The sequence below is a fragment of the Sminthopsis crassicaudata genome, chromosome 3 (assembly GCF_048593235.1).
Source record: "Sminthopsis crassicaudata isolate SCR6 chromosome 3, ASM4859323v1, whole genome shotgun sequence".
In the NCBI taxonomy this organism is placed as follows: Eukaryota; Metazoa; Chordata; class Mammalia; order Dasyuromorphia; family Dasyuridae; genus Sminthopsis; species Sminthopsis crassicaudata.
In genome coordinates, this window is record NC_133619.1 from 587,814,270 (window position 1) to 587,841,758 (window position 27,489).

Consider the following 27,489-nt stretch of genomic DNA (forward strand, 5'->3'; position numbering starts at 1 on the left):
AATTAGCGTATTTTATATAATTATAACTTTGAGCAGTATGCATTTTGATATATGCAAATTTTTTAAATTTCAATAGTATTTTATTCCAATTATATATAAAAGTACTTATCAACATTTTTTTTTTTTGAGGCAATTGGGGTTAGGTGACTTGCCCAGGATCACACAGCTAGGAAGTGTTAAGTGTCTGAAGTTAGATTTGAACTCAGGTCCTCCTGACTTCAGGGCTCTATCCAAGCCCCACTTATCAACATTTTTATGAGATTTGGGGTTTTGATTTTTCTTCTTCCCTTCTTTACTTCCCCCTCTCCAAGGCAGTGAGCAATCTGATATTGATTATACAAATACAATCCTTTTAAATGTATGTCTATATTAGTCACGCTGTGAAAGAAAAATCACAACAAAAGGGAAAACCACAAAAAAAGGAAAAAGGTGAAAATAATATGCTTCAGTTTTCCATTCAGTCTCCATTGTTCTCTGTTGGTATGCAGATGGCATTTTCCATCCCGAGTTGTCTTGGATCAAAGTATTACTGAGAAGATCTAAATGTATCTTAGCTGATTTATCAATTTAACAATCTTGTTGTTTTCTGGTTCTGCTCACTTCACTCAGGAAAAGTTCATGTAAGTCTTTCCAGGTTTTTCTAAAATCAGCCTGCTCATCATTTTTTATGGAACAATAACATTCCATTACATCCACATACCATAACTTATTCAGCCATTCTCCAACTAATGGGCATCCACTCCATTTCCAATTCCTCGCCACTACGGAAAAGAGCTGCTACAAACATTTTTGCACATGAGTCCTTTTCCCTCTCTTATGATGTCTTTGAGATGTAGTGATACTGCTGGATCAAAGGGTACATAGTTTTAAAGCCCATTGGAAATAGTTTCAAATGCTTTCCAGAATTACTATATCATGTCACAACTCCACCAACAATGCATTAATGTTTCAATTTTCTCACATCCCCGCCAACATTTATCATTGTTTACTGTCTGTCATCTTAGCCAATCTGAGAGATGTATAGTGGTAATGCAGAATTGTTTTAATTTGCATTTCTCTAACCAATAGTGATTTAGAGTATTTTTTCATTAACTCTTGATGGCTTTAATTCTTCCATCTGAAAATCCTTTGACCATTTATTAACTGGTAAATGACTTGTATTCTTATAAATTTGATTCAGTTCTCTCTTCATTAGAAATGAAACTTCTAAAAGAAAGTCTGTAAAAATCGTTTTCTAGCATTCTGCTTCCCTTTTAATGTTGGTTTATATGGTTTTTTTTGTGCAAAAACTTTTTTTTAATTTAATCAAAAGTATCCAGTTTGTATTTCATAATGTTCTCTACTTCTTGTTTGGTCATAAATTCCTCCCTTCTCCATAGATCTGACAGGTAGATAAATTATCCCTTGCTCTTCTAATTTGTATAAAGTATCATTATGTCTAAACATGAACACATTTCAACTTTATCTTGATATAGGATGGGTCTATACCTAGTTTCTGCCATACTTTTCCAGTGTTCCCAAACATTTTTTGTCCAATGGCAAGTTCTTATCCCAGAAGCTGGAATCTTTGGGTTTATCAGAGTAGATTCCTATAGTCACTATTGTGTTTTGTATACCTAACCTATTCCATTGATTAATCACTATTTCTTAGCCAGTACTAAATGGTTTTGATGATTGCTGCTTTATAATATAGTTTTAGGTCTGTTATGGTTAGGCCACCTTCCTTTGTGTTTTGTGAGTTTGGGTTTTGTTTTTTGTTTTTGTTTTTTTCATTAATTTCTCCGATATTCTCAACCTTTTGTTTTTCCAGATGAATTTAATTTTTTTTTCCCTAGGTCTAGAAAATATGTTTTGGCAGTTTGCTATGGCACTGAATAAGCTGATATAGGTAGAATTGCCCATTTTAATTATATTAGCTTGGCTTACCTATGAACAATTAACATTTTCCCAATTGTTTAGATCTTTATTTATGTGAAGTTTCGTAAATGTTCACAAATTTCCTGAGTTTGTTTGGCAGGTGGATCCCCAATATTTTACATTGTCTACAATTTCTTTCTAGCCATCTATAGTCATATGAAAAAAATGCTCTAAATCATCATCCTGCTGCTAGGTTTTGTTGGTAATATTTAGAAATGCCAATGATTTATGTGGGTTTATCTTATATCCTGTAATTTTACTAAAGTCGTTTCAAGTAGTTTAGTTGATTCCCTAAATTTACCATCTCTGCAGTGAGCTTCATTTCCTCATTGACTATTCCAATTCCTTTAATTTTTCTTCTCATTGCTAAAGCTAACATTCCCAGTATAATATTGACTGATACTGATAATGGGCATCCTTGTTTCACCCTGATATTGGAAATGCTTCTAACTTATCCACACATATGCCTGCTAGTTTTAGACGCTACTTATCATTTTAAGTTAAACTCCATTTATTTCCCTGCTCTCACGTTTTTATTAGGAATAAATGTTAATACATGACTTTGAGAGATTATTCAAACTAATTGGGACCCAGTTGTAGAACAAAGAGTGAAAATGTGATAGGTTTTGGGCAGAGACAGACTAGCAGCTATTGGATATGTTGTGTCCATCTAAATCAAGGGTTCTCAAACTATAGCCTGTGGGCCAGATGCTGCCGGCTGAGGTCGTTTATGTGGCCCACCAGGTTACTGCAAATGGGCTGAGGGGCAGAGACAGAGTCCGGCCCTTCAACAGTCTGAGGGACAATAAACTGGCCCCCTATTTAAAAAATTTGAGGACCACTAATCTAAATGATCCTACAAGGCTCAGGATCAGCAATATCCATGTAGAGATTGACTATTCCTTTTTTGGGGGAAAGCTCATAGATTAAGAGCTCAGCAACCCAAAACTGCAGAGCCCTTAGATTTTATGGGGAAGACCCCACGGCAAAGATTTGCAACTACCCAATGGCAGTTAGAACTCACATGGGCCATTAAATCAACCACCTTCCCCATATCATATTCATAGTTAACATTTATATGTACTAAAGTTTGCAAAGCATTTAATAAATCTAATATTTCACAACTACTCTGGGAAGTCAATGGTATTATCCCCATTTTACAGATGAGGAAAAAAAGGCATACAATGGTTAAAGTGACTTGGTCAGGATTACCCAGCTAGTTTGAGGCTATACTTGAGCCAAGTCTCAGCAATTCAACATCTAGTTACTTCAAGGAGTACTTTCCAAGTTCCAGGGATCCCAATTTTTAATTATGTATGTACGCACATATAAAATAAAGTGCAAGATGAAATGTTTTTAAAAGTATTTTATTTAACAGTGATACAAAACTTTTCTGTTCCCATAAATATATATGTATATTTAAAGACAATGTGAATGAATGTTATTTTTGAAAATCTATCTTGGTTTAACATTTTGGGATATAGCAATTCAAAAGTCTGGTTCCAAGTTCAATTTATGTTCATACTCGGTTTTAAAGAACCAGAGGAGGTTCCACAAAGACATATAAACCCAAAAGAAACAACATGATGAATTTCCCTGGGTCTTTTGATGAGGCAGAGTAGTAAAATGAAGACCAAAAGTCAGATGGAGAATAATTACCTAACTAGCTGGGGAGCAACCCCTACTGTGAATGCAGGCAGGGAAAAACAAACCAGGAGGGCAGGAAGGAGTTGCAAGTCCCCGTAACAGCTGTGCTCCTCTCAATTCTAAGACTTCCATTGCACACTCCACTTTGGATACCACTGCTCTGGATATTTCCATCTTAGCTGCATTAAGCTATATAATACTGCAGAGCCTCCAAAATCAACCCACTAGCATTTCACAAGTACCTTCTATGGTATTTGTGTGGTATACCTGTTGCAAAGGATACAAAGACAAATTAAAACAATCCACACTTTGATTTGAATTTGATTTTACATAGGAAAAACTATGGAGAATGTCTTTCATTTGCAATACCAGAGGTGGATGGACAGACTGCACAATTCAGAAATGCAGTTTCTTCATGAAACAAAATTTCAGCTGACTTTTTAGCACCAATATTCATCCAATAATCCCTCTGGAGTTCTTGTCTTTCATATTACTGATTATCAATTCATTACAGCCTTCCTGAACTATCACATTAGCCTAAAGGAAACACCATCTCTCCATGAAATCTTCAATAATCTTCCTAGTTCTAAAAATATTTAAGCTTTTTTTCCATTCTTAGAGAAGAAATCTATAGCCTCAATATGCCAGTGTGCAAGTGGGTGTCATAGCTTGAGCAGTAAAGCTGATCTTGCACTAAGGCTGTGACCAGAACTCAACCTTAAGGAGAAACAATTATCAGTTCAAAAGAAAGGGAACAAGGATCTTTTGTCTTTACAATCCAGTGAAAAGCACTGGATTTGTAGTCAGATGACAGGTATTTTGATTCCCAGCTTTTGGTCCTTACTATCTTCATAAATGCTATCTCACTAGAACCTTTAGTAGGTGGCTTTTATTAAACGCACTTTACAGCCAGGAAATCTAGCTCAGGTCTTTCCTGACACTGAACTGGACCACACAAATTCACCCTACTGTATTCCTTTGCTTTGAAAAATTAAAAAGAATTTGATCAAATCAACTCAATTGCCTTTTCTGAAATCTACATTCCTGATTGTTTGGATCAAAATTTAAGAGAAAGGAAAGCAAAGAAGGTAGTGTTCTTCAGAAATTGCCTGACAGTTGAAGTTCAAATGTGGTCAAAGACTCATGAGCAAGTCACTTAAACCCCATTGCCAGAAGAAAAAGCTGCCACTCAGCTCTTTTAAGTGTATCTCCTTTGAGAAATGGAACCTAAGCTGTCTATAAAGTGTTTTTGTCCTCTGCAAGTCCTCAGGTTACCAATTGTCAAGCAAAGGATCCTCCCTACCTTGTTACAAATGTGCACATTCTCTGGTCTATTGTCCACAATATAAGCTGATATTGGGAGAAAAAAAAAAAAATCACTCTGCCAAATAAATTTTGAACCTAGGCTATGCACCAGTACTGGCCTTTACACCTTGAAAAGACAGGTTCCAATTTTCCAGATGCTATCACTTAAAAAGTATAGAAATTAGGAGGAAATTTCAACACTAGAAAAAATTCCTGACATTGAGAACAATTCACACCAGTGGCATTCCTCAAGAGGCTCCATTATTCAAAGTACTTTATAGAGAGAATTCCCAAACTGGACTATTTCACCACTACCTGTCTTTGGATTTTTTATGTGGTCAGATGCAATAAGGGAAATTCAGTTATCAAGACCAAAAGTTCATTAACCTAAAGTATCATGTTATTCCTTTTACAAAATCTCAAGGCATTATTACAAAGTAAAATCTTCTGAATAAAAATTTTAAAAAAGGTATTTGGAAATAGTAATGTTCTAACATTTATGATACTTTAGGATACATTTCTTGAAATTAGTGGTAATGACCAATCCTGGCAGCCATTTGATCCCAGAAATTACCTAATGTTGGCAGGGCCCATTTTTATGTAGTCCAATCAGAAAGATCCCATGTCCACAGAGCTCAAATAGCCCAAAAGTTCATACGTATAGGTAAAATAAAAATTCAATGCTTAATGTGATACACTTCACAGTTGCTTAAAAATATTTGAAAATGTGAAAAACCAAATTGGAGGGAACCAATTAAAAGATATCATATAGTCAAATAATCAAATGTTACCAGAAGCTATGTAAGAACAACAGCAGGATGTTACGGTCTATATAGTTTATATATATTTTGTTTGAACTGTGAGATATACTGAGTCAGGTATACTATGCACAAAACAGTATATACCAGAGGATCATTTCAACTGGAATTACTATCACTTTCATGAATTTGACACTTGAAAAGGTACTTGCAGGCATGCATTGATCAAGAGCAAGTGGTAGTATATTTCCCATTATTTAGTAAAATGGCACATTGATTTAAAGTGTCTAATTGCCCAGCTGAGAAATTTTAACTTAAAGCAACAGTTACCTTAATTTCAGATTGTGGACAACAGATTAAATGTAGAAGTGAAAAAAAAATAAGTGGTAAAATGATGAGGTGGAGGAAGTGGGCATTTTTGATTTAGGATGAAGGGTACATTTTGGGCAAGTAGACTAGTTTGTCTAATAAACAATATGCAGGATAAAGACATGAGGACAGCAATGGAGAGAATGTATTTGTACTTGAACCATCTGTAACAAGACTGATTTTGGAACCAGAAATTTAATTTTATAAAAAAATTTTAGATAGTCTAGACAATTACTCTGCTTAAAAATCTTCCACAACCAAGACACTTAAAAAGAGTGCAATTTTCTCATAAACTGATTTTATAATCTAAACACATCCTATGGATAATGAATAAAAGCAAAATTATTACAATCAAAAACTCGTGGCTCCAGGAAAAATGAAGATGTACTCTTTTAAATTGGAGAGGTGCATGTTAACTAACAAGTAGCTAAGGTGCCTCCAATTTTAAAATAATATTTAGCATTTATGATATGCAACATGGAATATAAACGCCAACTGCCAGGATGGTTTTATAAACAGTTATGGTTTGAATGAATTTTTAAAATGTTGGTACAGAGAACATGCCTGAACAGGGGTTATTTACAGAACTAGAGAAACCTCATGGCTACTAGCAGCCATGCTACTTTTGTGCCACCTAGCAGTGAGCTCTGGAACTGCCACAAGCAATATTGGACCATGCGCGCTTATCAAATTTACTAAAACTACTAAGAATGGATTCAAACTTTTTTATTATTAAAAATAAATTTCTTCAATAATCCTGGTTCTTCTTCCTTGGTTTGTGGATTTCCAAAATACTGCTGCTCCCTTTCATACTCCTGTAAATTCAAAACAGATTATTTTAAAAAGCTTATTAAATACTTATTAAAATACTGTGTCAAAGGATTTCACTAAACTAAGCTTTAAAATGGCTTAACACCAAATATAAAGCACTCATGCACAGTAAAGTTTTAATACTGAACAATTAAAACAAGAGGCCAATATTTTCTACATGCCACTAAGACTAACAAGTACAAAATTGCCCCAAGTAAGAAAGCACCTTCTTAAAAGTGATCAAGTTCATGATCCCGGTCGTTCAACATCTGGACTACTGAAGTTTCTATTATCTTCACCCTATTCAAAAACCTCAAATGGCTTTCTACTGAAAACACAATCTAAGCAGCCTGACCTATTATTGGATTATCTTCCTTCAAATGGTACTTGCCCTTAGCAACATAAAAACCCTCTAACTTGAGATTCAATTCCCCACTTGTCCATCCAATACAAGAACCCTCTCCCAACCCCTTTACTCTTTATACATTATTTAAGCAGCATTATATAGTTCGTACTTTTTCCTATAATTTCATTTTGAATGAAATGAACCAGGAAAAATTTTTTCATGATTACCTGCTATCATGTATACATTGGGGAGGAAGAGAGGCAGGGTTGAGAAGGAGAAACAGAACCCAACTAGCACTAAAATAAATTTTAAAACTTTTTTACAAACCTCTTGGTGCATGTTCAAAATAGATCAAAAATCAAAAATAAGTAATTTGAGAGAAGCTAGATGGTGTGGTGGAGAGAGTATCAGACCCCAAATCAAGAGGACATGAATTAACCAAGTGACCCTGGGCAAGTCACAACCCCAACCAATTACCTTGCCACCCCCAGGGGAAAAAAAACAATCATCATTTTTAAAATTTATGTTCACAGAAACAAGAGATAACAATTTTAAATCAAAGACAAAGCAATCACCTAACTACAATATCAAATAAATAGGCATTAAAAGCACTGTCAGGTCCTGTGTTACAAAACCGAAACATTAAGTGCCTACTATGTTCTATGAACTGTGCTAAGCACGTAGATACCACAAAAACAAAACAAAACAAAAAACAGATGAACATTGCCCAAGAAGCTTACAACCTAAAAAAACAAGACAACAAACCAGTTAATTCTGATCTTTTACATTAATCATTTGGGATGAATCATTAAGGCTGAGTATTCAGCAAAGCAGTTTTCTCAAAAAAGTAGGTAATATGCCACAACTTACCTATTTAACTGGTCAGGTGGGTGACCCAAGCTCAGTCTGGATGCTTGGATGTGCTCATGTTGTTCTGGAAGACTTCAAATCAAAATGGTAATGTTAATCACTAAAGCAGAAACAAATCCTTATAAAGTACTGCTTAAAATTTTTCTACACCTGAGAGATCCCACTTAAAAAGAATGCAATCCTCAAATAACTAAATTTATTTTACAATCTAAATACATCCTATGTATATAAACAAAAACAAAACAGTCAAAAGAAACTCCTGATAGGAAAAATGAAGGGCTTGCTCCTTATTTTAACAATTTATAGTCATTTTTTTTTCAAGATCTTGAATAGCAAAGGACTTGAATAGCAAAGTTGAGATAAGTTTCTAATGACTGGTATGATTCCAGATTTAAGTTCTCAATTTAATTATCTCATAACCAATAAACTTAAGACAAATTCCACAAGTTGAAAGAGCAGGTAAACTTACCTCAATGGATTGAGCACTTTTTTCAGCCTACACCAATCACTCTTACCTAAAGAATAATAAACAAAGTTATTATAAAAGCCAAAGATCCAAAAAATGCTAGTTATTTCACAATTTTAAAAGATAAAAATTCCAGAGGTAAAGATTGGTAAATTGGGGGCAAATTATGATATATGAAAATAGTAGGAGAAAGAAGCTCATGGGGGCAGATAGTCTAGTTTACATAATTCTTGTAAAGATGATGTCAAAGAGTAGGCAAGTAAATTAAGAGTGAAGAACACTTCCTTTTAAATACAAAAATCCTTAACTGCTACTTTCACCAGTCTGAGCACAGTAAAGTTTTATTGCAACCCAAAATATACTATCCCTTATGTGAAGGTATGTGACAACTTTTACCCTAACATCATCAAGCCCTATTACTTTACTGTAAAGAAAGCACCTTTCCTGTATTATCTTCCACCATCAATCAGGCAGACTGACCAATCTCAGCAGAACCCATTCAAGAATGCCCTCCCCATTTCAAGTCTGATACTGCAGCTGCTGTCCCTTCATTCTGTAGAGCTCCCTTTTCTCCCTCCCAAGTCCTCATTAGGCTTTTAAATTAGGGCAGACTAACAATGCCACACCAAGGGAACCCAAGTAATACATGGCCTTCCTCATCAGAGAGAGAGGATATCACCTTCACAATGCAGGCCCACAGTGCACAAGAACAAGATCAGCCTTAATTCAATTTCCAATTCCAAGCTTTTCTTCCTCCCTAATTCCCTGTTGCACATGTACCATCCATAAGGGATACTATATCTTTTTGCATCCAACCCCCTTCTCCAGATTGTCCTATTCTGTCCAACCCCTTTCACCCAAGGAAAACCCAACTTTGTCAGCACTGGTGTTTTAAAGCAACATTTTATACATGATGGGTTTTACAGATGACTGTGGAGTTTCCACAGTTAAGTCTTTTAGTTGCCAATCATTATCTAGCAGCAATGACAGATGAATAGGAGTAGTGAATCCTCCAAATTCTTTCCCTAGTAAGCAGCCATTTGACAACTGCACTAGCTGACAGCACTAACATATCAGCTAAAGGCAAAACCAAATAAGGTCCAGAACAAACAGCATGGCTCTCCAAAAAACGTCACATAAACGTTGTAGGGAAATGCAATATAACACAGGTCTTGCAAATCATGTCACTGCAGCTAACAATGATTAACAATAGGAGACATGCAACCCCCCCACCCCCAATTAAAGCTAGAGTCCAAAAAAATACGAGTCACACGCATCTGTTTAAGTATTGGGGAAACTGCAACCATCATCCATACTTTGTATGTAGCTTTACAGTATTCTCAGTAAAAGCACCCGTTGTATTTCATCTTTCAAACAGCACCATTATCTTGTTTCCAAGGGCCTAACAAGTACTCAAATACATTCTGGCATCACACCTCTGAGCTTCAGATTGTTTAAATTTTAAAAGCACCAGTTCAGTTTTGAATGGTAATGTAAAATCATGAAATACAATGCAAACACCTTGGTATTTCCATTATTACTGAAACCCACTTATTCCCAACTTTTGACTTAAGAAGTCTATAACGATTTTTGGTTTGTTGGTTTTTATGTTTTTTTGTTGTTGTTTTGGGAAGGGGGGACCTACTGTACTAAGATTCACATTTGATACCTAAAGCAAATGGAAACCCACTTACGTCACAAGTTGTTTGTTCTTTTAAGAGTAAAAACCCAATCAAGCTTCAAGGATGAACAAAGCAAAATGATAAAACCCTTCATGATATTCCTAAAGTCCAAAATGTTATGTCAAGTATGTCCCCTTAGAGCATACTGACTTAAAAAATAAGCCCTAAACTTAAAAAACTCAAGCACTTGTAATACAGTAGCAAATATGGCCACTGATTTAACATTTTTATGCACAGAAAACCCCAGTGTTAGAAGCCAGATTTCGTGACACTGATGTCACTTGCTGAGCAACAGAAATACAAGCTACATCATGTTATTACTACAGTGAGCTAAACTATTCATTAAGAGACATCAAAAGTACAGAAACTACTTGCTTGAATGGATTAGAAAGCAAAGTACAAATCTGTCTCCAGTTTGGAAACTGTTTGCTAATGAGCAAGCTATTCCCTGGGAAATACAACTGAAAAATGTTCAAGTCAAGCAAAGTCTATACCAGCATTCATGCTAAGTTGACACAACTTTGCAGTTACAAAGCAGAAATCATTTACACCTGAAACCTGTTTCTTATGCATTAGCCAAGAACCAGTTCAGGGATTTAAGTTAAAAGTTCAATCAAGTTCTAAACACAACAATGGATACAAGCTTAAAGTCCATCCTTCCTAAACAATAAAGTGCTTTGGAAGACTTGCATTTTCTAGCAATTGAGTTTAGAACCATCACATTCCTGAAGCTAATCAGAGCCAAGTTCACAAGACTATTCTGAATATCATATTCATCTATATCACGACGAGCTTTTTAACTGGGAAACCACAATTCCCAGATTTTGTTCAACTGTTGGCAATTACTGGGAAGCCATGATTCCCAGATTTTGTTCAACTGCTGGAAAATATCATTAGGAAGCCATGATTCCCAGATTTTGTTTTACTGTTGGCAACTAAACATGTCATACCAATGTCCTCCCCACCCAACACCTCAGAGTTTAAAAGTATAGACAGGTTTGGATAAGCCACAAAACTAAAGAACTATTCACACTGTAAGATTCCCACTTGAACCCATGATTAAACAGTTCCCAAGGAGCCCCCCCCCCTTTTTTAAATGCACAATACAGTAAACTGTATTTTGGATCTTAGTTCACTTATCCTAGAGAAATTACTAAACCAAGATGGTATATTAAAAAGTCTACCCATGCTGACCTGGTCGGGTCACTTTGTTGCTACAGAAGACTACAACATGCTACAAAAGTCTGTTTCAAGATTTTAAGATCACCCAACTGTACCTAAGTATGGTTTTTTGGTTATGTATCCCCTCTTCCCCAGAGCTACAGTTTTCAATTTTATCTTCAGAGTTATGCAAGGAAACCAAAGAAAGCCACACAACTGAGTCAGATACCAAGGTATCAGGTTTGCAGTTTTTATCTCAGAATTGAAAAGAGCACTGAATTCTGCTTACATTACAGCTTTAACCCGAAACCCACGCAGTTTTGATGCAAGCTAACTTCAACATACAAGTGTTGGGTGCTGCACTGTAATTTCATTATCAGAAGTGTGATGTCAGAATGCCCACAGAATAAAAGTACATAGCAAGTCACCAAGTTAGATTATATTGCTTGTTACCTACCTGTATGCAGTCGGCAATGAGAATCTTGGAGCAAGCAGGAATACTACATCCGGGTCCTAATGTCCATTGCCATTTGCGGTACTACGTTCCTCACAGTTACGCACTGCAGAAATGCTGGCTAAATGCAGTTATGTAGCAGGCCACTACTTGCACAATTGCAGTCCAAGATTACCAGAAAAACTTTCTGCCACAATAAAGTGGCTGCCAAGGAGAAGCCAAGTAATCTAGATTTTAATCTACCATAAAATGCCACATAAAGTCTCACAGATGTAATGTTACAATTTCTCATAAATTGTAATCTGTTTATGTTAAATGGTATAATGCATCTATGCAGCTGTGGGATTATGTTCCTACAAGTTTAAAAAGGATGCTTAATGTACTAAGCAAAGAGGATTACAATTTCACGGGACAGTGTGTGCAAACACATTAAGCTTATTTACTACCTAACTGCTAAATCTACCCAAAGTTGGGGGTTCTACAATATGCAGTTTAAGATTAGGAGGATTGAAGTATACTTAAAAATATGCTGCATAGAAAGTACCAGTGGTCCTCTTAAAGCCCAATCCAAATCAAAATTATGAGTAAGGGAGAAAAGTGAAAAGGGAATGAGAGAGTTGGGAGGGGAGGAGGGTGTGTGTGAAAAAGGTGTGTTTTTTTAAAAGGAGAAAAATGGCTAACAAAATAACTTAATAGCTTAGAATCTGCCAAAACCCAATAATTATGGACTAAGCTAATCACCACCCTTCTCCCAACCCATGTGGATCAAATTTTTAGAAAACTTCCTTTTAAAATGATTTAAATCCAAATTAGTTATGACTACCTTATACCTGTTTAGCACAAGGATCTCAAAAGAACTTTTTGAAAGTCAATTTGAGCAGTTACAACACTTGGTAACACTGCTATTAACATGACAAAATCAAATGTCAGTTGAACTGAATAGTTTTGCTAAACTTTGTTTAGCAATTTTACTGCCCCAAATAAGGGTATCAAAAGCCACAACTTTCAGGCTATCCATTAGCATTCTTTATCACTCTTCAAAGGTACAGTACTACTTAAAGCTTATTTTAGGGTCTGTGCCAGCATCTCTTTTATAAAGAAAGGCATGTAATCTGAAAAATAAACTGAAACATTAATTTTACAGGCAGACTTCCCAATTCCCCCGCCATCCCCCCCACCCCCACACAATCAAGTTCACCCTCTATGGGTGTCCCATGAACACCCTTTGGATAGTTTTTTTTGGTTATTAATTGGATCCTTACTACATTTAAGTTATAATGGGACTGCTTCCAAGCCAAGAGTCATGGAGACAAAAGAACTCGTGTATCACTGACAGGGCAAAAACTTCCTCAACTTAAATATATTATGCAGAAAAAGTCAACTGCCCTCTTCCTCTTGGTGAATAGAAACAATAAGCTTTAATATTAACCAAAATCAAAGAGTCTACCTCAATTAAACACATTGCATATGCTCAGTAACAACTAGTATTTTAATGACAAGACTTGCTTTGCTAGTCGTTACATTTGGGGACTCCCTACTCCCCATTACCCAAATGCCCATTTATTTTAAAAGAAGTTCTGCTTTTATACATAGGCTAACTACAGAACTAAGCTTTAGCCTTTTGACAAAGGTTTGGCTTAGAATTTCACATTTGCCAATTAGTACACCGAGGAGGGGAAAGGGAGAGGAGGAAGAGGGAGAATACCATAGTAACAGCTATGTTAATGTACAAGTTTTGAAATGCATAACTAAAAACAGAGCCAAACCAGGAGGTATTTAACACGGGGAAATCAGGTTCCCAGCACTCACAGGCAACCAACTACATTAATATTACTTAAGAGATAATCTAGAGTGAAGGATTCGATGAAGTTGACAACTAGCAACACCATTGAAACACTTCAAGCTTTAAAAGGGAGCAATATTTGTACTGTGTAGCATGAGCTATGTCCTCCAGATTTAGTGCTACTTTATAATGATACACCAAATAGTAATTATAGGGATAACTGCCAGATCTACAATTCAATAAACTTGGAATTTACAGCCCTAAATATAATCACCACTAGCTCTCAGAAAGGAGAACTGCTAGGTTAATGAAGCTTCTAGATTTGATATTCCTATGCTATATTTTGCCCAACAGAAGTAGCACAAGGAGCTGTAAGTTACAGAGTACAAATTTGTATGGTTCTCCCCGCTTTAGGTCATTCAACTACCTTGCAGCTTTCTCTGGTAGGTTAACTATTTCAGGCAGAACACACATTCCCTGTTTATAGAGCCACTTAAAAGTAATGCATGAAGCCTTCACATTTAACAATCTTTAATTTGGAAGAGAAGTCAATACAAGCCATTCTTTAGGGTTTGGTCTTGGGGTAAAAGAAGGGGTGAAATGACCTATTTTTTCCCAACTTTAAAAACTACCAAGCACAGGATAAAAGTTATAGATAGGGCTACTTTAAAAAAAAAAAAAAAAAAAAAAAACCAAAAAAAAAAAAAAAACCCAACTCAGCCAGGCCCTCCCTCCTCCCCCCCCACCAACAGTTCTAATACCCATTCCATAATCTTGATACATATTCCTGCAGAATAGTTAACAGTTCTGCTTCAACTTACATCACCATCTCCAAAATACTCAAGATAGTTTATCCTCATTGCTGTAGAATGTATAATGCACAGCAAATAATTACTACTCTTTCAGTAGCTGTTACTTCTTTAAAACTAGAACCATTTGTGGAAAGAACTGCTTCTAAATATATCTTCCCACAAATGTAAAGTACCTTTCGAAGGCCAAAGAGTCTTTAAGCTTGTGAAGTGTATTCCCTGACCTAATGATAGAAGCATGAATGGCAAAATTAAAGATCAAATTTATAGCTAGTTTTTTCTATTTATTTGAAGCACAGTAAAAAAAATTGGTACACTTTGGGAATTCAGTGGCACAAGGTACACTGCCATAACTTTAGGGACGTTATACATCAAAAAAAAGCTAGATTTTCTCCCTTTTTTGAAACACTGCATTACATAATTTTACTCGCCCAAACAGACCATTTACAAATATTAGGTCAATAAATTTCTAACATCCATAAAAATGTAGCTTTCTTACTAAAATGCAAGAATTAAAAAGATCGGTGTCTAAACAAGAAAAGACAAAAAACAAACTGGAATGAAAGCCTAGATATCACATCTAAAATCGGGGCTTTTTGTTTGGGCCTTCATACTCTTCTCTCCCTCTACCATATCCTGCTGGAGTTCCAGGTCCCATTCCTCTAGGGCCCTGCCCACCCACAGGCCCAGCTCCTCCCTGCCCAAAGCGCTCAGTACGCTATTGGAACAGTATTAACAGTTCATTATATGTAGTTGATGTCCATGTGTGTTAAGTAAATATTTTTAGAAGGTTCCGTAGTCAACGTTCGTCGATACAATCACCATTGAGTCGATCCACAGGTACCGGGAACATAGAAAGGAAAAAAGGGTAATTTGAAAATTAGTTTATGGTAATACATGCCTTGAGGTATGTTCCCACTTGATCCATTCTCATACACCTGTGTTTCAAAGAACAGATCTTCCCTGTAGTGCTAAAAAATTTAAGCATTAGTGCAGATGTGAATACCCATTCCAAAATGAGTTCTAGAATTTTCACACCTCTTTAACCCAGAGACAGGCTTGCATACTCAAAAGTCTGAGCAGAGAAATTTAGTTGACTCCAGTCAATTTCCAAGAAAGCCTAACCAGAAAGATTGAATTCACTCAGTATGAGTTCACATGAAAGGCCTACTCACCAGTTAGTGGCATGTGCTGCATTAGAGAACTTGTGCTTTTCGAGATGGGCTTAAGACAGATCTGCTGACTAAGCTGCAGATGTCTTAAAAAGTTGAAAGTTTTAATACAGTGCTACTGGACTACAAAAAGAAAAAGCAAAGAGACTAATGGATTTAATGATTTAACCTAACCAGCACAGTAACTTAATAAAAACTTGTTGCCATATTCTCACTTAAGAGCCATAGCTACATAGCCAGATACAATTTCACAGTACCATCTGACTTTAACTAAAGACACAGGAGCGATGTGCATCCATTAAACAACCCAACATTTCCCCAGGTCTTGTGCAAGTCCACTTTAAGACTTCACTGTGATTTCAAGGCTTTATTGGCATCTCCCACAGTTTTACTAACAAGCCCAATTTGACTGCAATAAAGCAGTGACTTCAAGACTCCATCAAGTATCAGGTAAAAAGGGTAGTGACTGAACAAAACAGTAAGTAGCCCCTTCTATAATTACAGGAGCACAGAAGCCTAACTTGTTGCATTTCAAATAAAATTAGATGTCAACTACTATCCCACCAACTACTAAAAAATAAAGTAGAATCAGTATTTACTGATTCTACAACTTAATACCAACAACTAAGAAAAGAATCTTTCAAAATACTAGAGATATTGAAAAGACTGGCTTCAATCCTTCCAAGTAATGGATTGTCAAAATCAGCAAGGTTTTCTGGCTTTTTGTGATTTTTAATTACAGCTAAGAACCCAGAAGCTGCCATTAAGTGACATGTTACCAAGGACTGCATTATCAAATTTTAGCACCTTTATCAACACTTTAGTGAACAGTATGAAGGTGCACTGGCTTTACTAAACCACTCAAAGCATGACATCTTTTCCTTTTTATTCTTTAAAAAAAAAAAAAAAAAAAAAAAAAAAGCCCATAAACAAATTTTATCAAAGGCCATAATGCTAAACTGACCTCCAAGTCATCTTTTTTTTTTTTCATTTTAATGTAAAGAGATGATTTCTGGGTAAGCCACAGCAGCTCACCATAGCTCAAGTCCTATGAAAAGTGATGCAAAGATGCCCTGAATAATGTTTTAAAATCACCCTCTAAACCCTTCTAAATGCCACGTGCACTTATAAGGATGGTGAAAGCCTAATGCAACCACTCAAACCAGTTCAAAATTATTCCCAGGCATTCTTGTAAGCTATCAGTAGTAAAACTATATTGCGATAGCATCAAGAGGGCTCAGATCAAGAGCACACAATTAGTGTGCTAAGTAATCTAGTCTTTAAATGTACCCTTGAACAAAATGGAAATGTAGTAAGTTGAATTAAGAGGCTGTAACCACAGACAGACCCAACAAGTGGGAAACGACGAGTCAGAACACAATCAGAATTTCCTTGTCATATGATAGAAGACACAGCAAATAAGAGGCCAGAGTCCTATCACTAAAACATGCCTAAAACTACTATGATTCTAATACATATGGCAAATACCAGCTTAAGAAAAAGATACTTTGCCATGTGATTACTCCCACTTAAGATACAGAGTAATCTGGTTTGCTCACTAACACTAGGAATTTGGGGTTGCCATGCACTAAATCAAAAGTGCATCAGCAACAGAATGCAGAACTTCAAACCTATTTAAATGCCAAAGAAAACTGCAAATATTCCAGAAAGCATGTTTCCGATTCCCTTATTGGCAACCTTGTCTTCAGCTAAGTTACAACACAGCTGAAAAAGCTTTCTACATATATATGTATCGCCACACTAATCTTCCATAGCACTATTTACAAAGACTAGGGGAACTAAGAAAGTTCAAAGTCATCTGCTTTTAAAAAAATTAAAAAAGAAAAGGTGAAAATGAGAAATTCCCTCATTAAGTCCTTACAAGATACATTACCATGTCACTTCCCATCATGGAACCACTCAAGGCTGTTGGTGGAACTCCAGGGCTGGCCTCATAACCTATGCCACCACCACCTAAAGGTGGAAATTTCTGGCTTCCTGAGCCATAGGGATCTAAGAAACAGAAACACTAGTTATAATTTGGGCTCAATTATTCAATCAACTAATGTTTTTGAACAAAAACACATTTTCAACTTTTACCTCCCATGTTCATTGTTCCTGCACCCATTCTTATCTCTCTCTCGCGCTGTAAAAAGAAAATTTTTTTTAATTAGCTAACATGCCTCTACTTCCCAAACATCTGGAATAAGACAGATTTCAAATTCCAGTATGAAAGAACGATATAATATTGTTGGGATAAAGCAAGAGTTATAAAAATCTAGTTATAGATGAAGTCAACATGTATTAAAACTTCCAGGTCTACTTAAGTAGATGCCCCTTTCCTTTTTTTCCCCTCCCATTTTAGTTACCTTTTGGCAATTCATTGGGTTAAGGAACAGATGTCCGTTTTGTCTACTGAAAATTTAAGCCAAAATTGCCAATAAAATATGATGGTAGATAAGAGCCTGACAAAAAACTAAGATTCAGAGTGTGCTGATTTTTAAACAATCTCCAACACTTACAGGATCCATGTATCCCATCCGACTGTAACTTTCTTCTCTTTGGCGTCTCATTTGCTCTTCCATCTCACGCTGCCGAATCATCATTTCTTCTTCTCTTCTACGGCGTTCTTCCTCTTGCCTAGAGAAATGCAGTTATGAATATCAAGATCTAATGATCTTGATAAAACAAATGATCAAACAAGTAAATGTAATGATGGCTGTTTCTTCCTGAGGAGAAAAGGGAAAAGAATTCAGAAATGAACGCAGCTCTGCGCTATGCCATTCTACTAGTGGCACAAAACAGACAAGGCATTCTCAAACCTTTCTATGCCTCAGTTGTGAAATCTAATTCTTTCCAATCTCCTTGATTAGTAATGTATCGTTTTAACATACAGAAATTAGAACTACAGATAAATCCTACCTTAACTGTATTTCTTTGCGTTTCTGCATCTCTTGATTGTGAAGTTCCTCCATCCTTCTCAGCTCTTCTTGACGCCTCATTAGATCTGGGTATTTTATATGGATATTTATTATGGATTTTTTTTCCCATTAATGCAGACAATACATAAATAATTACATAGTATAATTATATAATTATATAGTATAACAACACCTCAAATTTGACTCTAGATGAGGACACTTACCCTGGCGTAAAAGATTTGCCTGATGTTCATGATATGCATCTTCCATTTCACTTTCCAGCTTGTCTTTTGCATCTTTCATATTTTTTTCAACTTGTTCCCTCTGCTGCTTTTCCATCTCATCTAAAGACTTCCATCTCTGGGAATACTCAAACTCAAAGGTGCCATGCTGAGCAAAACGTGGAGGATTCTCTCTCTCCCTGAAAATTGTACAAAGTCTGTCAAGTTACTTGGTACATGAAATGTGTGATTTGGAAAAATCTATCAGAGCTTTGTATCCAAGATTATTCAAGGAACAAAAAATTGAGATTTATCAAGCAGGCAACATTTTAAAAAATACCAACACTTACTTTCTCTCTTTTACCTTCCTCAATTTTATATAAGCATGTGTCAGTTTAAGAAATTTGCCATTATATGGCAATGAAAGATCTATAACACCAAAGTGTGTACATCACACACAAATGGAGTCATTGATGGAGAAAACCAACCACCTCGGGAAGAGGATAAGAACCAAAGAGTTACTGGGAATAAATAAGGTTTGTGCTAACAATAACAACAAGAAATAAGTTTTTCACCAAATATTAAATGCAAGGACATCTTAGATCAGGATTACAGCTAAAAAAAAAAAAAAATAGCTCAATTGGAGTAAGGGAGGTGTCCAAAGGGGAAATACTACTAATATGAGGCTTTGAATTAAAGGACTATTGTGGAGAAAACAAAGTTCTACTAGAAACAAGGAATGGCATTCCAAGGGGTATAACTTTCACCTTTTTTTGCCCTTGAGGATTAAATAGTTTTGACCACTTGTCAAAAAAGGTAAAAATCTGTCCTACTTTTGGACTAAATTTTTTTTTTTAATCCCCTGCCACCTTTACACCTTTTTTGGTCTTATCTCTGGGACCAAGTATAACTAAGACTTAGAAAAGATGACACAAAAATCTATTAGCTAATGTCCTCATGTTAGGTTCATGACAATACATTCCAACTTCCCCAAAGTAATACAGTATTTTCAGCTATCATCTGATCAGAATAGTAAAATTCTCTATTATACACACTATCCTCCTCTAATGATGCAGCCTAAGACTATAGCATCTTTTTTTTTCTATCATACTAATTCATATATTTTATCCACTAGAATCCCCAAATTTTTCCTATGTTTTATTTTAATCCTATTCTTAGCCTGAGAACAACCTGTAAACTAGTCATAATTTCGCAAGGTGAAAATGGAAATGCATAAGACTAAGACTAAATTTAAATTAGGTTAAATGGCCAGACTCCCAAGAATAGGTATGTCAAGGGTTCCAACTTGGCCAATTCTCTAATGGACCTATTTTGTCATCCTGTGCTGCCCTTACCCATCCTATCCTGCCCTTACCCATCCTGCTGAAATTAAATTTTTATCCATGATTTGAGTAAAGGTACAAATTTGCACTAGACACTTAAAACAGAATAGCCAATGAAATAGAAGACTGGATCCAAAGATAAAAGTGTGACTTACTGAGTTGAATCTAAAAAGATCAAATTAGATAAGGATATTAATTACCATAAGTTTCAAAAATCCCAAATTTTAAAAATTCCACAAGTACACAATGAGGAGAAGCTGGTTGTTTGAAAAATATCTAAATTTAAATTAAGACTGAAAAATTACAAAATGTGTAATATAGAGGCAAAAAAGCTAATGTGACCTTAAAGCTACATACATTCCAGAAATAAGGAGATAAGAAATCTTCCTGTACCCTGGTTTTGTCAGATCTCATCTGGAATTTTGTGCTCCAGTTTTGGTCACAAATATTTAAGGAGGTCACTGATAAACTGAAAAGTCCAAAGAACAATCAGGACAGTGAAGAAGTTTGAAACCAGAAGTTAATCTAAAAATTTACCCTGGAGAAAACAATTAAGAGACATTAAGTAATTTTATGTATTTGAATGGCTGCCAAATTAAAGAATGATTTATATTGCTTATCCCAAGTCAGAAAAAAAGACCATTGGATAGAAAGAAGCAAATGCAGAAAACTTCCAATTGTCACTTTGGAAAAGTAAAAGACTATGTGTCAAGGCTTTCAGTTCTCTCCTTGGAAATGGTCAAGCCCAGGCTAGATTACACCGTTGGTCAAAGTAGGTTATAGTAAATTCCTTTTCACATAGGTTTAGACTAGATGACTATTCTTGTCTTGTAGCAATTATACTGTACTGTTAATTCAAGATCAAGACTTCTTTGTCTTTGCAGCCTCAATGCTCAGTATAGTTGCTGACAGTAGGAATTTAATAAATGCTTGTTGACTCAATTCTAACTGAACAGTGACTAAACAGCTGTACTTTCCTTTTAGACATGGAAAGGGGGAAGGAGAATTATTAGATGACTCCTAACTCTCATTTCTATTTGATTTATTGTTTTTTTGAGGGTTTGCATCAATCATCAGAACAAGAATTCCAGAAAGTTAATCCAGTGGGTCTGGATCCAACTAATTTTTTTCTTCTTTTTTTTTTTTCCCCCGAGGCTGAGGTTAAGTGACTTGCCTAGGGTCACACAGCTAGGAAGTGTCTGCAACCAGATTTGAACTCAAGGCTGGTGCTCTATTCACTGCTCCCCCTAGCTGTCCCCTGGCTCCAACTAACTTTAAAAAAAAAAAAAAAAATTGCTACTAAGAGTTTTGACTACATTTCCTATCCACCCATTTTTTAAATAAAATAAGATGTTCCTCCACTACAATAACATTTTAGTGCTTCTATGATGTAGAAAAATCTCTAAGCTATTGGAAGGCTATTTAGGGACTCTCAAACACTTAAGCAGTTGGAAGGAAATTGCTAATGATAGGTACTAAAGAGTGGGGGGTTTTCCCCCTTAGGACAACTAAAATCCATGAAACTAAACTGTTCTTTTGAAACATTCAAGTGTAAAATAGCTCTTACTTTTGATACATTGGATTCTTCTGAGCAAGCTTTTCAGGAAGACCATCTTCATCATCTAATTGCTCAAGAGGTTCCACAATGACTGGTCGAGGAGTTCTAATGAAGAAAAAGAAAATAACATGTGTTTCATTTATATTTCCATACCCCCCCTTCAGATTAAAAAACCCTACTCTAAAAGGCAACAAATTCAAAGAAACAGGGATCACTATCAAACTATACAAAACATTCCATGTAAAACACATACTGATTAGAAAATGTTAATATTTATCAATGTTTTATTTATTTTGCTAAAGATGACCAAATTATATTTTAATTTGGTTCAAACTTAGGAAGTTTGTGGACCAGTTTGACATCTCCATGCTATATACCACATTCATATACTAAATTTAAGAGACCTTAAAATTTCGAAATATCTTACGTTGTCAACAAAAACACTCCTTCACTGCATCTTTCAAATGCTTTTCTTGCAGCTGGCTTAGAAGCAAATTCAACAATGCCTTTTCCTGTAGATCTTCCTCGATCATCAACAATTACCACAGCCCTTTCAATAGGTCCAAATTGGCTGAATGCTTCTTCCAATAATTCATTGGAAACATAGGGTGAGAGATTTCGTACAGACAGGGCAGCAGCATGTGTGGCAAAACGAACACGAAGTTGTCGCCCTCTCATGGGTGTATCGTCAAGTTCTGCTTTGGCAATTTCTGCCAGTGCTCTCGATTCCTAAAAATATAAAATATTCAAATCTGAATTAACTTTGGAATTGACTTGATGAATGGGGGACAAATTATATCATTTCTTTTACTTTCTCAAAGATAAAGGTGATAAAAGGGATTTCCCTTGTAATATTAAGCTGGTCTAGAAATCAAAAGACCCTAGGCTGAAACCGTGAGACCAAGATTTTGCTAAGATTTCACTTTTTCAGTTGTGTACTAGTTTTAAAAAGATTTTGATTTGGGCCCCTGAAACTTTTATTTTATGAAATTTAATTAGCTATATGGTTTACTAGTTTGCAAATTCTATTATACTATATAGTTGCCCATTACTTGTTATGCACCTATGTACCAAATAGTGTATAGATAAGCACTATAAACTACCATCTAATCCCAATGGTTCATTCTAATAAGGTATTGAACTATAAAGTTTTATATAAATCACCAGAGTGAAATGGGTTTGCTCATGGTCACAAAGTATTTGAACCTAAGTAAATACCAAAGTATTTACTCCTGACTACACTCTTCCAGTTAAAAAATTTGGGAACACCTTGCAAACCTAAAAGTGGTAAATTTAAGTTATTATTAGAACACATTGCTAAAGAGATCATTACATAATGCAGACAAGGTGTCTGGCAAAAGAGTCCTTTTCCCAAAACTTTAACATACAGTGCCCTAAGAATTTGTATGTTATTATTATTGCAAAACTAGTTTTATAATTGAAAAAGAACAAGTTCAAGGAGTTATTACCTTTACTTTGCTTGTGGTCAAAGAACTAAAGAGACAGAAACTGGACTTCAATATCTGCCCTTAGTGCTATGGAACAGAGTACACTGCCTCTAGTGGACCAGTCTAAAACTATCATTACAGGAACACATTTAGGACGTATACCAATTGTCTGGGTATCAATGTATGTATTTTTAAGCAACATCATAATTACTTAGCATCAATTTCTGCTGGCTTAATGTTTTATCAAAGGTAGTGTAGGAGCCATAGACCAATCTATATAGAGTTTTACATTTTCTCAAGACTTAGAAATTTGCATATATAAAACTAGTCAAGGTACATTCAAGATGATAAAATCATAATAAAGGCAGGATTAAATATCACTTAGCTACAACCAAAGCCATAAAATGACTTAAAATATGTTAATAGACTCCAGACTCTTAAATAATTTGTATTGTGCATATGTATCCTCCAGTGACAGGAAGAAAATACACTCACCAGTTTGATGAATCCAAATCCTTTACCCTTATTGATAAAGACTTCACCAGGTTCTCCATACTTAGCAAATAATCTTTTAAAGTCTTCATCTGTAATATCAGCTGGCAGATTTCCAACAAATAACCTACATCGTTGGGTATAAGTTTTCTCTCCAGGTCTCCTCAATAGGGACAAATTTGCTTTAAAACCCTAGAAAAAGTGGGAGAGGAGAGTTTTCAGTTAAGAGAAGCTGAATGCCCAGAAAACTAGAAACTTAAAACTTTTCCCAGACCTGCCGAAGAAAACTCATTATTTCACTCCATATAGCCCTAACACCCCTCTCCTCAACCCTTTCCCAGGCAGGCCCTGACCAGAGGCCGGACCACTTCCCCTTCGTTCCAGCCCCGAGGGCAAGCAGGAGCTATGACAGGACTACGCCTGGACTAAAACAAAGGACCCCATCAGATGGGGAAGCCGAGGCCCGGACCGCGACCCCACCTCCTAGACAAGGGCATCAGCCCAGCTTTCCCCTAGCCCCTCCTCCTCCCACAGCGCCATCTTACTCCATTACATCCCAGCCTCCCCCATTTCTCTCCAGTCACGCAGGAGCCGCATTAGGATCCGCTACACCCTAAGGTGGAGAAAATGGCGGCGACGCGTCACCGAACCATCGAGCGGTCTTCGTGCCCCCTCCCCACCCCCGCCACGAGTCGGCAGGCGGGCCGCTCTCACGCATGCGCCAAGTCACCTCGCTGCCGACAAAATGGAGTCTGAGGCCTAGCGAAGGGGGAGGGGGAGGCAAGAGCAGGATCCGCGCCGGCCGCCATTTTAACACGCCGCTTACTCACCTCCGAGTCCGAGATCTTCTCTTCACTGCGGCCCGCGGGTCCGCCGGGCGAGGGGCCCTGGTGGTGGGGAGGCGGCTGCTGCTGCTGCTGGTGGTACGGCGGGTGGTGCTGCCGGCCCCCGCGGGGCTCCCCGCCGCCCCGGTGTGGCGGCTTCGGATGTCCTCCGGGAGGAGTGAGGCCCGGCCCGCCAGGTTTGGGCCCTCCAGGCATCTTGCCTTTGGGCCCGCCAGGGCTCGGACCAGGCTTAGGCCCAGAGGAGCCCGGGGGTGGAGGGGGCGGGCCCCCGCTCGAGCCGGAGGACACGGAGGCCGGGGTCGAAGAGGTCTGCTGAGGCCCCCCGGGAGGGGCCGACGGGCCGGATGAGGCCTGGGAGGTCGCTGAGCCTGGGCCTTGAGGCCCCCCCGAGCCCGGGGGCGGCGCGGATGGCGCGGAAACGGAGGCCGGCGCGGCGGTACCCACTGTGGGCCCGGGGCTGCTGCCCGGAGGGAGCCCTGGCTTCGGCGGGTCCGGGGACGACGCCTGTTGCTGCTGCGCCGCAGCCGCTGCCGCCGCCGCGGCCGCTGCCGCCGCAGCCGCCTGTTGCGCTTGCTGCTGCGCCAGTACCTGCGCCGGAGGCGGCGGGATGGAAGGCTTAGGTCCGGTCTGAACGGGGCCTGGCCCCAGCGGCCCTCGATTCTGGCTCAGGCTCATGCCAGGCGGCGGTGAACGGAAGTCATGGCTTAGGCCGCCGCCTCGTCCTCCGCCGCCACCGCGCCGGTGGAAGCCGCCGCCGCCGCCCCCGCGACTCCGGAACCGGTCCCGGGACATGTCCGTGATCAGCGGGCGGGCGAGGCAAAAGCGAAGAAGTCGCTCGGGGAACGTGGAGGCCACCTTGCTGATCACAAAATGGCGGGGGACACAAGCACCGTGCCGCCTTTGTCCTCCGCTTATATAGGCCGTCAGCTCTGAGCCCGCCCCTTGCGCTCCCAGATGGACAGAGAAGTTCACCAATAGGCAGGTTGCCGCACAATGACGCGACCCCGTCCTCCCTTACTGGTTCGCTACTAAGGGGTGGGACCCGTGCCAGGACCGCTTGTCTGAACCAGCCAATAAACAGCAGAGGAAAGGATTTCTTTCTGCTGTGATTTGCTGACGGGATTTGAATGAGCACTCGTGGGCGACTTCTGTGTGTGTAGGTTGGGAAGGTTAGAACTCCTTGTCTAGAAATGAAGGTCTGAACTTGTCAGCGCTTAGTGCTGGAGCGATCTTTAAGCATCTCTCGTTTTACGGAGACATCCTTGAGGCCCAGAAAAGTGGGAGGTCGTTAAGTGCTAGAGGCCGGTCCCCCTCTTCCAGTGCCGCGCTTTCCCGGCAGCCCTAGCACATCCCCTTCTAAACCCCGGAGGACAAGTTCTCTGGACTTCTCCGAGCCTTTGAATCTAGAGTGAACGAAAAGCTGTGTGCCCAAATCCGTCTAAGCCTGGATTCAGACAAATTATTAAAAATGTCGCCCCAAAGAGTTCCCACGCTAACGAATTATCGGAGCCAGAGAGCCACCGGCCCTGATCCCGACCCCTCCCCCCCTCCCGGTACAAAGGGACCCGGAGACCTGCCCGGGGGTGCAGGGCGTTTCTCCCCGACACCTGAGCCGCACCATCACTTCTACTTCCCGGGGTTGAAACGAGCTTCCCAGGGGGAGGGGACCCCTTAGGCATAACTGGGAGTCGTGCGTGGAAGTCCTCTCCAGATACTTCTGGACTGGGGCTTTGCTCAAGGCTCCCGACGATCTGGCCTCTACTTCCTTAATATGTTCTACATTCTAGTCCAATTAAATTCTCGTCTCTGCCGCCTGGCTCCTCCAGCCCCGGTACCGCCCCTGCACCCAGTCCTGACCCCGAGCCATAGCTCTCCATGGTTGGTCCCTGCCTCACCCAGGGACGCTGAGCGCACTCCCAACCCTTCCCAGAGCATCCTCGTTCCCCGCCTCCAGTGGGAGCTGGGGTCTCCTCAAGGTGCCAGGGACTGTCACTTCCACTTTGGAGCCCACTTGTGAGCACAAGGCCTGCAGCTGTTTAATGAGTGTGTCCCAGAGAAACCGCTTTCAGGAAATGCAAGAACTGCTTACAGAAATGGACTTTTTGAAGGCCCACCCCAAGGAGCTCTTGTTCGTGTGGGCTGTATCTATCCATATTTCCCATATTCTGGGACTGCTCTCCCAGAACCAACTGGCCTAGCTGGGTCCAGGCCTTCCTAGCTTAAAGCTGATGACTTCCGTTGGGGTAAAGGGGCAGCAGTGTTAACAGTGATGATCAATACCTTTGTATTCAGAGGCTGGTTAAAGTTTGTCCTCCTCATTTACCTTGTTTGATCCTTTTTATCCTCCAAGAACTCTTCAAGGCCGCATTTTCCCCTTGATTGCTTTTTTAGTGAGGCCTGAAAGAGCAGCCCCAAACAGGAAAGAATTCAAGACATGAATTCAGACTTGGGTTGCATTGCTATTTAGATGCATAAGTAAGTCAGAGTCTCCTTCCTATTTGAAAAGGTGAATTTAATCCCAGCTTCTTAAACTATGCTTCAAGATGGGGTCTCATGGCTTAACATAGGGGTGGTGAAAGCATTTATTATCCGTAAATATTTGAATTGGATTTATTGTATATGTTATATGCTCTCTCTATATGTAATAGATAGACAATAATATGCACATCATATAATATATATTGTATATACTGTATGCCTGAGGTCATTTTTCTCAGAGGAAAAGGGTAGGAAAAGTTTCAGAAAACTTGGCCTAGATCACCTCTCAAGTCCTGTCTCAGAGTGCTCAGCCACTGTAATTATCTCATCCTAGTTACCCAGTGATTGATTTCTCTTCTCCTTATAAAGGCTTTTTGGGGGAGGTTCCCTTTTATTTTCCTGATTTTTGTGCAGTGTAATTTTATGTAAATATAATTTATATAAATAATTATATACATTTTTTTATATTTTATATATTTGTATATTATATTTATCCATATATAATTATAATTTATATAAGTAATTTTATAAGCCATTGCAAATTTTTTGGGGAAATGACAAGTGTTATAGGCCAGAACTTGAAACAAGATTCATACCTTTGATAAGAGACCCAATAAGCTGGTGCAAACTCAGC

At 38.3% G+C, this 27,489-nt stretch overlaps 1 protein-coding gene across 2 annotated transcripts; it reads right to left on the minus strand.

Moving 5' to 3' along the window:
* Window positions 1–6,707: 6,707 nt before the first annotated feature.
* Window positions 6,708–25,278, minus strand: SFPQ (splicing factor proline and glutamine rich). 2 transcript variants are annotated; one of them, XM_074305076.1, is made up of 12 exons: window positions 24,363–25,270; window positions 23,536–23,724; window positions 22,020–22,321; window positions 21,602–21,697; window positions 18,695–18,891; window positions 18,472–18,556; window positions 18,072–18,189; window positions 17,650–17,695; window positions 17,444–17,562; window positions 8,492–8,537; window positions 8,023–8,094; window positions 6,708–6,811 (listed from the first exon to the last, which is right to left on the minus strand). In XM_074305076.1, exons 1-10 carry the CDS (start codon window positions 25,167–25,169, stop codon window positions 8,514–8,516), a joined length of 1,983 nt encoding a protein of 660 aa, XP_074161177.1. In that variant the 5' UTR covers window positions 25,170–25,270; the 3' UTR covers window positions 6,708–6,811; window positions 8,023–8,094; window positions 8,492–8,513. The 2 variants fall into 2 exon arrangements, with proteins under 2 accessions (XP_074161177.1, XP_074161179.1); XM_074305078.1 differs by lacking the exons at window positions 6,708–6,811; window positions 8,023–8,094; window positions 8,492–8,537 and adding an exon at window positions 14,641–15,095 and having other exon boundaries at window positions 24,363–25,278.
* Window positions 25,279–27,489: the final 2,211 nt, after the last annotated feature.